This window comes from Aedes aegypti, chromosome 2 (genome assembly GCF_002204515.2).
Source record: "Aedes aegypti strain LVP_AGWG chromosome 2, AaegL5.0 Primary Assembly, whole genome shotgun sequence".
NCBI lineage: Eukaryota > Metazoa > Arthropoda > Insecta > Diptera > Culicidae > Aedes > Aedes aegypti.
This window is the reverse complement of record NC_035108.1, coordinates 128,130,455-128,143,045: the sequence shown is the minus strand read 5'-3', so window position 1 is coordinate 128,143,045 and position 12,591 is coordinate 128,130,455. Positions and strand designations below refer to the sequence as shown.

At 35.8% G+C, this 12,591-nt stretch overlaps 2 protein-coding genes across 3 annotated transcripts in view; both read right to left on the bottom strand.

The window, feature by feature from the left end:
- The window catches only part of LOC5574003, a 16,222-nt gene extending 3,690 nt beyond the window's left edge, over positions 1-12,532 (bottom strand). The window contains exon 1 of one of the 2 annotated variants that reach the window (XM_001661040.2): positions 12,398-12,532. In XM_001661040.2, the coding sequence (XP_001661090.1) occupies positions 12,398-12,417 (20 nt within the window). In that variant the 5' untranslated portion in view covers positions 12,418-12,532. Of the gene's footprint in view, positions 1-2,444; positions 2,468-12,397 lie in introns of those variants that run through there. The other variant, XM_021842320.1, reaches the window with a different exon arrangement.
- The window catches only part of LOC5574001 (mitochondrial ubiquitin ligase activator of nfkb 1-A), a 30,415-nt gene that overhangs the window by 3,264 nt on the left and 14,560 nt on the right, over positions 1-12,591 (bottom strand). The gene's annotated exons all lie outside the window — the stretch shown is intronic.

Here is a 12,591-nt window from a genome sequence, read left to right as displayed (position 1 = left end):
CCAAATAATGGATGAGATTTATTATTGAAATATATTAACCCCTCTACCGGAAGCTTCATTTTTTACGAGATTTTTTTTATTTTTCTTTATTAAGGTGATTTTTAGCGCATACGGCTAGTTCATCACCATTTGTCAGAAAAGCGCCATTAACCTTCCAGTCGTCGCGCAGTTTTCCACCGGCAGAACCACCACGCTGCTGTTTTGAACGAAAAGCGAGGTTTTTTCAACAGTGTTGTACAAAATACAACAGCGCGACGACTGAAGTGTTAATAAGGAGTTTTACAGACTTTCAAGCAGCATATCAAAATACAAACAAAATTTGAAAAACACGTTTTCGGTGAGATATAATTAGTCGCCAGCAACAGGTTCAAGCTAAACAAATTTTTTTCACACTAGACAGAGAATGGAGGGGAGGCAAGAACAAAGTAGAACTCTCCCGGAGGAAGGTCGAAACCCTCCACCGGCAGAGTATCCCGACTGCGGAAAAGGGTAGTGGTAAGGTTATATTTGGGAGTGTAGTCCAGAATCTTTCAGGGACAGTGTTGAGTGTTGACGTATCGTTGCATAGGTTTTCCCGGACGCTCCCCGTTAGTCCATGGTTTCTACGGTTAAACTCGTCTTGAGGGGTGACGCATAGACGCAATGTTGCACCTTGTTGTGTATATTGCAAGTGGTGCAAATTCTATGGAAAGGCAAGCCTTCCATGTTGTGCGATAAACGGGTGTATCTAGTCCGCAGTCGGGAGATGATCCGCTGTTCTTTTAATGAAATAACGGCGGTCCATGGTTGGGTATCTTGTTTGATCTTGCTTGTTGTTGTTGTTTGAGAGGGACTATAACCCGAAGGTCATTCGTCCCTAGAGTTTGATCTTGCGTAGATGGCACGTGCTCTTCGGTTGCCCACTGCGCGTTTACGGACTTGGTTATCCAGCTTCTGGAGTTTCTGGAAGATATGAACGTCTCACAAACTTCCGCGGAACTTTGGAACCGAGTAAACGCACTGAGCGGCAAAAGAAACTTAGCTCCATTATCAATACAATTGCAGGATAAATTAGTCACTGATCCCGTTGCAGTCGCCGATACCCTTGAGCAATATTTCTCAAGTCTCTCGGCTATTGATAGCTACGACGACCTCTTTAAGCGCCGTTACTCGACAGACTCTGTTCGTAATTTCCCTGTTCCATACGATTTAAGTGGTGTAGCCATCAACCAGGGTGGCCAGTGAAAAGTCAATATCAAATTCCCGGTTTTCTCCCGGTTTTTTCCCGGTATTTCAAAAATATTCCCGGTTCAATTATACGCTACTTTTTACCATTTCAAACGACTTCAAGTAGGTACGAGTTTTTGGCAGCAAAGCATTTAGCGTTCTATGGATTTTTTTTGCGGAGCTCTATAATTTTGTGGGCCCAACCTTTTCTGCTAAATTCCAGTCTGAACTTGAACGATATTTAACGCCAATCTTAGAATGAATCATAGTTTTAATTGTGAACGGACACAGTCTTGGTAGACTTTAAAGCCATTTTATCAATTGTCATACATTTCCCGATCAAAAGGCAATAGCAATTCTATAACATCAGAAGAAAATAGTAAGCCTGCAACAAAAATGTTTTTAAAAAGTTAGGTAAACTTTCCCATAAATTGATTTCGAAAAATTTTTGAAATAATATTATCATAAGAATGCCAAAAACATACCTTAAGCAATAAAAAAAAATAGAAGTATTAAGTGGAGGGATTTTTAGCTAAGATTCATAAAAAGTTGAAAATGTAATTAATAAGAGCATCACGATTTGCAAGCTTGCTTAGAGAAATGCAGTTGATGGCATCCAAATATTGTATTTTGTAACATGAAATACTTTAAGGAACGTTATGAAAAAAAAAAACATTATGCGCAAGATTTTTCAACATTGAAAGGATTTCTCTTTTTATCTAATTAATTAGAGAAAGTCGTCGTTTATACTTTTTTCAGAATATTGATCAAATCAGTTCAAATTGACAATATTTGTAGCAAGATTCTGTTCCCATATACTATCTCTTGACTTTATTGACAAGCTTGAGATTCGAATGTTTAAGCTATAGTAAAAACTCACTAAATAATTTTACAGGGATTGTGTTGGTTGGAATAATATCTGATATGTGCAATTTTCCCGGTGGTCATTGAAATTCCCGTATATTTCCAGGTTTTCTCCCGGTGATTTTAAATTCCCGGATTTTTCCCGGTTTTCCCGATTTCCCGGTGCGCTGGTCACCCTGCATCAACGAACCTTTCTCACTCCAAGAATTGAAATCTCGCGTTCAGTATCATAAGGGCGTTACTGCAATGATCGATTTCTCTTCATCGATTTTCTCTTTGACTTATTTCTCGGCCGGGTGACCACAACACCCTTTTTCTTGTGGCGATGAATGGAGTTTTCCGAAATCTCCCAAGTGGGATTTACTAGTACTTACTGACTCAGCTAGTGTAGTATCAGCTCTTCAGTCCGAGACCTCCGCCCATCCATAACTTCAAGGTATTCCACGGTTTGCTCCATCTGACACAACCTTTGCATGGATCCCTGGACATTATGGTGTACCTGGAAACACAGCTGCTGATCGCATCGCTGGTGCAGGATACGCGTCAACAAGGTATACAAATTGCGATAACTTTCTTGTTTCTTGATATTTTTGCACCATTTTTTCACCAGTTCTCAAAAAAACTCTTCTAGTTTAAGAATCCGTGCCAATATTGATGATTGGTGATCTAGTTTTAAAGATATTCCAATGTTTCTTGGGGGACCGACATTTTCCATATAAAATGTCTTAGGCGGCCATTTTGTTTTACGTCAACTTATCGAAAAAATAACATGTGGGCTATACAATGCTATGTAATAAGGAGCTACTCTAAAAAAAACAAACAAAATGGGTAAGTATTCTCAGAGATATCTAAAAATTACGATATGAGGTTTTTTGAAGTTTTCAAGATCTTTTTTTGGCCAGCGTGGTATTAGCAACATAAACGCTCATTACATAAAGACGGCTGCACCAAATTGCTTCATTTTTTCGCAACGTACTTTCATTAATGTATTGTTCCGAAGAGTGAATTATTCGAATACGATAAAAAATCTGTAGCCTGAGATATATACGTGGGTTATGGTTACACGTCGGTCCCGCAAAGAATTTCGGAATATCTCCAGATCCAGATTACCAATGTTCAATGTTGACACAAATTCTAAAACTAGAAAAGTTTTTTGAGAACTTGTGAAAGAATGGTGCGAAAATATCGAGAAACAAAAAAGTTATAGCGATTTAAATTTTTTCTTGCAGTAAAAAAATAAGCTGCCGGTAGAGGGGTTAAATCATATATCAATACAGTACCAAAAAAACGGCCTAACTGACAAATGTAAACAAGTTTACATTCACCTAACAGTTTATTTGATAAATTACAATCGTATAATGCACAGCTATTCCTTAAAAATAACGTTTTTCGCGAAATAAGTGAGAAAAACATAAAGGCGCATTTGATATTCAATTGTAGACCTCTTGCTAGAAGAAAGAAACCTAAAAGGAATTAAAAAGAGGTCGAAAATAGCATTTGAACATACATTACTGTATGTGTTTTTTTCATGATTTTCGCTTGGAATTTCATCAGAAACATATTCATGTATTCGCCCATATGATCAGATAATACTCCTGAAATGTTTAAAAGAGTCCATTTAGTGATTATTTCCCAAGGAATTTCTCCACGACTTTTCCTAGGGAATTTTTTCAATAACAGGATACTTCAAGTATACCTCAAGAATACCAATTTTCCCAAAGAGTACCACAGAAATGGAATTTCTCCAAAGATTATTTCATAAATCATCTGAATTTCAACATTTGAAACATTTTTCAAGAAAACCTAACTCTTCAAAACTTTATCCGGAGATTCATTCATCGATTTCCCTGGGACATGCTCCAAGATTCCCGATCAAAACATCTTCTAAAATTCAATCAATTACTTCTCCAGAAATCTCTAGGGATTTTCTTTAATATTGTATACTATGATTTATATATCCTCATCAATTGCTCCAGAGATTCCGTCAAAGATTTCTACAAAAAATCCTCCAGTGATTCTTTCAGATTTTCTCACGTAGGTTTTACATTTTTTTAAAGATTTCTTGAAGGAATGTCTCCAAGGAAATGCCTAGGATTTTTTTTCTAAAAATAAATCCGAGAGGTATTTCTGAGGAAAATACTAGAATAACCTCTGATAAGACTTGTGTAAGTTTTTCTTAACAAGTATTCCACAGGTTTTTTTTTAGATTTTTTTCGAAAAATGTTGGACAAAATCTTCATAAAAAGTTGTTCAGGAATTATCGGAGGAATTATTGGGAAAAATTGCTGTAGTGCAAACTGGCGAGAAAATTTGAATAATCTTTTGAAAACTGCATGGATTTTTTTTAAATTTTTTGGTAAAATGGCATGAGTATTTGGATGAAATGCTGGAAAATTCCTAGAAGAAAGAAATAGATTTGTTGAAAAGACCGACCCATCAAGGAATTTCTGAAGTAATCGACATGAATAGGCGGAAGTATTCTCGCAGGGCTTCTTGAAAAAAAAAATCCTTAGGGTATATTTTTAAACACTCTTGAATAAACCTTCTCGCAAAATATACTGTAGAAATCATTGGAACATCTCCTAGAGTAACTACTGGTAAATTCGGTTGAATAATTAGTAAACAAAATATTTGGATGAAATTCTAGAAAATTTAGAAAAAAAAAACAAATAAATAGCTTTGGAGGTAGTAGATTAGGAGTCCTCAAGGATTTCCTGGAGCAAATTCTTCTAAGCATCCTTTGAAAAATCGCTGGAATAATTTGTGGGAGAACAGGTAGAGAAGTATCTAGAAGAATTTCTGGAGACATCCTTGTGAGGGACCCTGATAGTATTCTTAATAAAATCACTATGAAAATTTCTAAAGCATTATTTTATTTTTTGTTTGTTGAATCATGGGTAGGACAACCCTTTGGCTGTCCTACCCAGGCGTTTTTGGGCGTAGGACATGTCCTACCCACTTCCCGCGCCACTGTCCAAAAGCAATGGCACAATATCATTTTTGATTTCAATTAAAAAACAGTAGTGAAACATGCTTATTTTTACTCTTTTTCTATAATAAGTGAAATGTGAAATGTGGCCCTTTTTCAATGTTGGTCTGGATAGACTGAAGGCACACATCAAAACGAAACTGGTGATTTTAACCAAGTCAGCCTTGATTGTCGTTGGCGAGCTAGAATTATCTTGAAGTTTGTTGCATATTTAGTGTGTAGTATCGGTGTCTCCCTCCCAGATTTTGGCCAATTTGTCTCACACGCAGCGAACTGAACTATCGAATTTCATACATTTTGCCTTATGAAAGGTGGAACGATTATTGCAAACGAACGCTTTATGTATCGCTTTAGCATCTCTCCACATCAAGGCGTCGATAGGCGCGTGGTGTACCGGGCCTATCGATCGTAAGATTCATGGTTCGATCCCAGGTTGCCGATAAAACGTATTTTGTTTTCAAATTCTGGTTTCATAAGGCAAATTTATGAATTTCAATCCGATTTCTTGTGGCGAATTTTCATAAGGGGTCCCTACCCAAGTAACCATAAGCATTATACCATTGCATTAATTTTATCGAAAGTCAACTTTTGTTTTGCATTAATAATGTTATCATGCATTTATTCAATAACTGTCAAGCAATGATGCATTTGATTAACATTGTAAATGCTTTGTAGCATTATTTCAATATAGCATTATGCTAAGCGTTTAGAGTGAATATACAGTTATGCTGTCATACAAGATTACATAACCTCATTAAACGCACTCGAATCTGTAATAAATAAGTAAGACGATCGAGCACGTTCGCATTCGCTCATTACGTTTTGTGGGATATGGAAGAATAATGAAATGATTTTCTTTCATCTCGAACCCCCATTTCATGATCTAAGGATATATGTATTCATTCAAAATAGTTGTATTTTATCTATGAGACTCTTCTATTCATAAGGAGCGAGAGGAAATGTCGATCAATTTCTCTCCCCCGAAATCTGTTTAATGCGCCAGGGCTTTGTTTTGTGGGTTAAGTTCTGTTATTTCCTCTACGAGAAAGAATGGTGATCAAATTATTTCTATTGATGTTTCATTTGGTGAGGAAAGGAAATCAATCGCCGAAGAGAATTCTTTCTATTCGTAATAACTGGGCGAATAGTAATGTTAACACACACAGTGGCTTCGTTTTTAAGGAACGTTTATCCTACCTTATTACATCAGCAGCTTTAGCACAGGACACCACCGCGCCAGGCATCCAGCACACCATCATCCTAGTTGTGGGTTCGAATCCTGATTCCAACAAAAAAAATCATTATCTGGTAAAGAAAACCATTGAAAGGTAGTCAATGGATTCATTGTTTCACGCAGAGAAATACCAGCTATTCAAAACAATAAATAACTTTGTTGTTCTCAATAAACTTGTTGAATTTGTTGTTATACAAAAAATGCGTTGGAACAACAATCATTTTTATCAGAATGAAGCAACAGTATTGTTGGATTTACTGAGTACATTTTTAACTAGATTTATTTTTGAAACAACAAAAGAAAAACTTTACGTCAAATGAAAGTTTATTTGTTTCAATTTACATCATTATTGATGCTAATAATTATGCACGTAGCATAAAAACTGTCTCGCCATTTTGTTGCTTAGTAGAACCGGTCAAAAAGCGAATGTTTCCGATACATTATATTAAATTGAAGTACATGGCGTTGTTAAAATGTTCGTGCGAGAAGTTCAGGTCATAGATTTTTGTATCAATTTTGGAGTAAGGAAAACCAGAATCAAATTTATTTCTGGTGAGTATTAACCATCTTTTCTAAAATTTTAATTCCACTAATGCATTCTCCAGTATTGCAGTCAACTCTTACACGAGCCGGTTATTTCATCCCGTCACTTTGTCGCGAAGCGGATAAAGAACATTCTCCAGTTAAATGGATTTTGGTACATGTTCCAATACTTCTACTTTCACAAAATAAAAGTAAACAACAACAAAATAGTGTTTTTATTTCAAACAAGAACATTGTCACAACAAAAAAACAGTGTAATTTAATTTAAAAAATGGAAGGTTTTATTTCAATGCAAAAATTTGTTGTTTCAAAAGAAAAAATAGTTGAAACAAAAAAATATTTTGTTGTATCCCGTTTAACGCAGCTGTCAAATTCAACAATTTTTATTTTTGGAATAAATTAGGAGTTGTTATTGAAACAATAAAAGCCAATTATAAGCCGGCAAAAAATACAGATATATTGTTGTAATGATACAAAATATATTTGATATTAAAATTATTTTCTCTGCGTGTTTGTTTATTTTTAACGCAAGCCCTAAACATACATTATTTTAAGCTAATATACATTATGAACCCTAAATATACAAACATAAATGCTTTAGTAGGGCTTGTGCATTAAAACTGCTTTACCAAGTATTGCATTAATTTGGTTGTTGTGGGGCCCTTTCCGACTTTAATTATGCTTTATAAAGCTCTTAAAGGTTATGTCACTTTAAAACAAAATCTGATAGCATACTATAGAGCAAACATAAAGTATTCATATATAGCTCCGTGGTTACTTGGGTATGTTTATCGATAGTCCATTTGCCTGAGTGCACGATTGCGAATTAAAGAAAATCATTTGGTTTTGCACTGACATAGTTGAAAAAGTATCAGCAAAATTTCTGCATTACTCAAATTGACTGAGTTTTGAAATTGATAGCTGCAAAATCAACATGGCTGCCAAAACGAATGACGGGCTACTTACCCTTTAATCGTTCGAAAACAATATAGAATTGAAATTATGTCCTCTCAGCTAAAAACCGATTTTACTGAAAATGGATTAGATTTCACATTCGCTCTAATTCTGACTCCGTATTGATATACTTTGATAATTGTTTATCAACTTGATGTGGAAACAGTGCTCTGTGTGATTATGAATTTGGTTCACTGTATCAATTATTGGTACATACAGGGCTGGTAGCAGTCAGACAGCAAAATAATAGTGACTTTAGTGACCAAAATGATCAAGTGACCAAATAGTGACCAAAAAGTGACTTGAAAACTACAAGTGATAGTCATAAAAATGGCTACAAAATAAAATACATTCTACGTGTATATTCACCACTCTACTAGCACCATCAATTTCTTCCAACAAAAAGGTTTTCATATTGCGATAAGTTTTTTTGTTTTTTTTGGGCACCATTTTTTTACAAGTTTAAAGAAAACACTTCTATTTTTGGAATAAGTGTCGATTTTATTGATTGGTCGTCTGGATCCAGTGATATTCCCAAATTCCTTGGGGGACCGACGCGTAGCAATAGCCCACGGTAATATCTCAGGCTACAGATTTTTTTTCTCGTGTTCGGTTGATCATTTTTTGAAATGATATGATAATGTCTTAAGAAATGAAACGATTTGGTGCAACCGTTTTTGAGATATGAGCATTTATGTTTGTGATACCACTCTGGCCGAAGGAGGATCTTGAAAATTTCAAAACACACCATATTCTAATCTTAAGATTGCTTGGAGAAGAATCAAGCGATTTGTTTGTTTTTTTTTTGCAAAGAAGCTCCTCATTATCTGACATTGTACAGCTCATATTTTATTTTTTTGATAAATTGGCCAAAACAAAATGGTGGCCAAAGAAATTTTATATGGGGAATGTAGGTCCCCCAAGGAACATCAGAGTCAAAAGAGTGGCGAAAATCGTGAATGATTTTCAGAACATTCTGTAAGAAATCCTGACAGAATTCAAAGTTCAAAACCAAACGAAAAATAGAAACTCATGCTAAATTTGTGACATAATTTCTGTAAATTTAAACCATTTCTCCCAAATAAACATTTAGATGAATGTTGCGCATAAGGAATTAGAATATGATTTCATGCGTACTTCAAATATCTATATTTCAATGGAACGTTTCAATAAATGAATTACTGAAAATATTCATCACTCAGTGGCGTCTCGTAACTGTAAGGAAGATAATGAGATGCAATCAAATAATCTATTAATGCAATATTGAATGGTAAGCAGACTTTGAGAAATGTGAACATGGAAACAGACAAACAAACAACCTTTCAGTTATTGCTCTAATTTTGGATCGCACAGACGTCTCTCAATTTACTACAGTAACCTCACGTGTTATCTTATCTACGACCTTGAACATTACTAATGTTTCATGCTTAGATTACAAAGCAAACAGTAACCGATGGAAATCGCATATTTGTGGCTGAAATCAATGAACAGGTGGATTTGACGTTAGGTAATCGCCAATGATCTCACTATTGGGTAATTTTTATCTTCCAACAATGTTCAAAAGTTCATCATAGAAACGTGTTTTTTATAGAAATAATTGAAGAAAGTTGTGGAAAAAAGCAATGTTAAGAGTAAATCAATGAAAAATGTATTGTTTATTCGTTGGAATTCCGAATGTAATTTCTGAAATGATTTCCAGGAAAATAAGTACTGGCTGTTGAAGTCCTGGACGAGTTTCTGACAAACTCAAATTTTTTGGATGTAATTCCTCACTGAACCAAGAAATATCATAAAAAGTATTAAAAACGTCACATACCGTATGCGTGAAAATGTTTGCACCATCGCACAAATAAGGCGTTTGTTGCACCTGTGCATACAATGCCTTGGTTTTCTTTGCATGCACGTAAGCTATAACTCATACCACAGTAGGCTGCGAGTAAAAGAAACCGATTTCTCTAGTTTGACAGTTCCACCATGACGAAGTGGCATCGGATTCGTGATTTATCCCACGCGCAAATGTCGCAAAAAGACATTTAAATCGCCGTAGGAGTGTCCCGATGGACCGTGAAGAGGATTTTAGACCGAGAAAAGAAAGGACAACTATCCGCAGAGGTGCCCACAGGTCGTCCGAGGTCAGCTCGGGTCCCTAGGATTGTCGCTGCCATCAAACGGAAGATTCGGGCAAATCCTGTGCGTTCAATGCGGAAAATTGCGAAGGAACACGGTATCAGTGATTTTTCGGTACGGAAGATCGTGAAGGACGATTGCGGGGCGAAGTCGAGAGCACGAAAAAAAACTCACATGATTACCAACCGCATCCGGGAGCTACGAGTCGAGCGATGTAAGAAGTTCATGAACTACCTCAAGCGAAAAAAAACGGTAATCCTGTTCACCGACGAGAGCATGTTTATTGTCGATCCCGTATCAAATTCCAGAACCGACCGCTATATTAGTTCTCTCCCGGTAAAAGACGTTTCCGACGAACATAAAAACTTGTTTCTGACCAAGCATCCTGCCAGCGTTATGGTATTTGTATTGGTGGCTTCTGATGGCAAAAAATGGACCCGGTGTTCATTCCAGAAGGCGACAAGGTGAACACGGAGGTTTACATCGGGATTTTAAGTAAGCATGTCCTTCCGTGGATCAAAGAACAATACGGTCCGAATCCAAATGTTGTGTTTCAACAAGATGGGGCTCCGTGCCACACCTCAAACCGCACTCAGAAGTGGTTGCAAGAACATCTGCCGTTCTGGGCAAAGGATATGTGGCCGCCATCCAGCCCCGATCTTAATCCGCTGGATATTCAATATGGCGCGTCATGAAGGCTAAGGCCTGTTCTAAACGCCACCCAAGTACAGCAAGCCTCCGACAAACATTGACCCGTACCTGGAGAGAAATAGACCCCCGCTACATTATTAGGACCTGCCGTGCGTTCCGAAAGCGGGTGAAGGCCGTAATTGCAGCAAACGGAAACTCGATCGATGACTAACATAGTTTAAGACACAAAAAAACAACCCCCTTTAAATAAATAAAAAACATAATACCGAAATTTTTCAGATTTTTTTTTTTACTTTTGACGCAGCGCAATGGTGCAAACATTTTCACGCATACGGTACATCTACAGTAATGGAAATCCTATCAATGTTATATGTATCCATTGCAATTTATGTAGAAAGTACATAAACCTCATTACAATACCCCTTCATGTTTATTGGTTTATACTGTGAATTGTATATGAACAAGAGCCATATATGCTATCCGATAATTATCATGTGATTCGCTGATGTGAAAATTAGTAGTGTTCTAAAGATGGCGTATTTAGTTTGTTCAATTTTAGCAGGTTCATTATTCTTTAAAAAATAATTACAACGTGTTCAGTGGATTTCTACAATGCCATTGATTAACGACAAAGAAAGGTAAGTTCAATGTGTATACACAAAATAATCAAAAATAAATTTGTTATTTTAATTTTAAATTTACAGAAGGATGAAGGACCAAAGGATTAGGAAAACCTCCACTTTAGCAAGTCGTAGACGATGGACCGTGGATGAAAAAAAACATGGAATCGCGGTTTTCAATATGCATGGTATACAGACATTTTTCGTGTAATAATGTTTTGAATAAACAATTTGAAACGCAAATTATGTTTTTCGACTATTTTAGTAGAAGAATCCCTAAAAATAAAAAAAAAATGTATTAAATGATCATATGAGAATCACGAACAAAACCAATAATTTCAATATGAATTTTGCATATAATTTATAGTAATAATCCTTTAACTCATATTAACTTTTCAGATCAAATGTATGTGTTTTATCTGATGAATGTAATAAAAATTAAATCGCAAATGTTCATGTTGTAATCTGAACCTTATGTGAAAAACTACATGGAAAAAAACCATATGTGTTTTCAGATAAATCCGACATGATTACTTGGTTCAGTGTAGCCGTCTCTGGTTTATCTTCCGGAGCAATTTTGATGATGATCAGATATTGGTCTTGGTTTTTGTCAAAATTTTATAAAATATTTCGGACAAAAATTTCATCCCAGGGTTGCTTTCTAAGTTTTGCCAGAATCTTCTCCAAAACTTTTCCTAGGACATTTTTACATTTTCCGTTGGAAATGTCTACGAAATATTGACTTGAACTCTTACATAAAGTTAGCCAAGAGTATATATTTTTACTTGATTCAAGAATCTTGACGCTTTGATTTCCCAAAACACACTATATGTAATAATTACAATTATTGTCTTTATAATAACAAATATCTATTTCTTTCTGTTTGTGTTTGAAAAGCTAACCCCAGCAAAAATATTAAATTTCATTATCATCAGATCACGGAAATAGTGACTTTAGTGACCATTTTCCTGAAAAAATTGACTTTAGTGACTTTTTGTTGGAAATAGTGACTTTTAAGTGACCAGGTCGAAAAAAGTGACCAAGTCACTAAAAAGTGACTTGCTACCAGCCCTGTACATATATAGTACATTCAGCCGATCGGGATATTCGAAGATAAACAGTGTCAAGCGCAATATCAATCCGTTTTATCCATCTATTACAGTTTTCATAAGGTTGACTGGAAGGTTATGAGTGTTATGTATTAATTACCTGTTTTTGACGCGAACCATTTCATTAAAACTGTATTTTAAAAGGAAAGTACACTAAAATTCTAGGAATATTTACGAACCGAAGTGCAACCACGAGATATGTAAACAAACCAACACAACCTCAATTTTTCGCGAGTTTACGATGGGTTGCACAGTCCACACGGTTGTACTAAATTTGACGGGCGTGAGCACCGG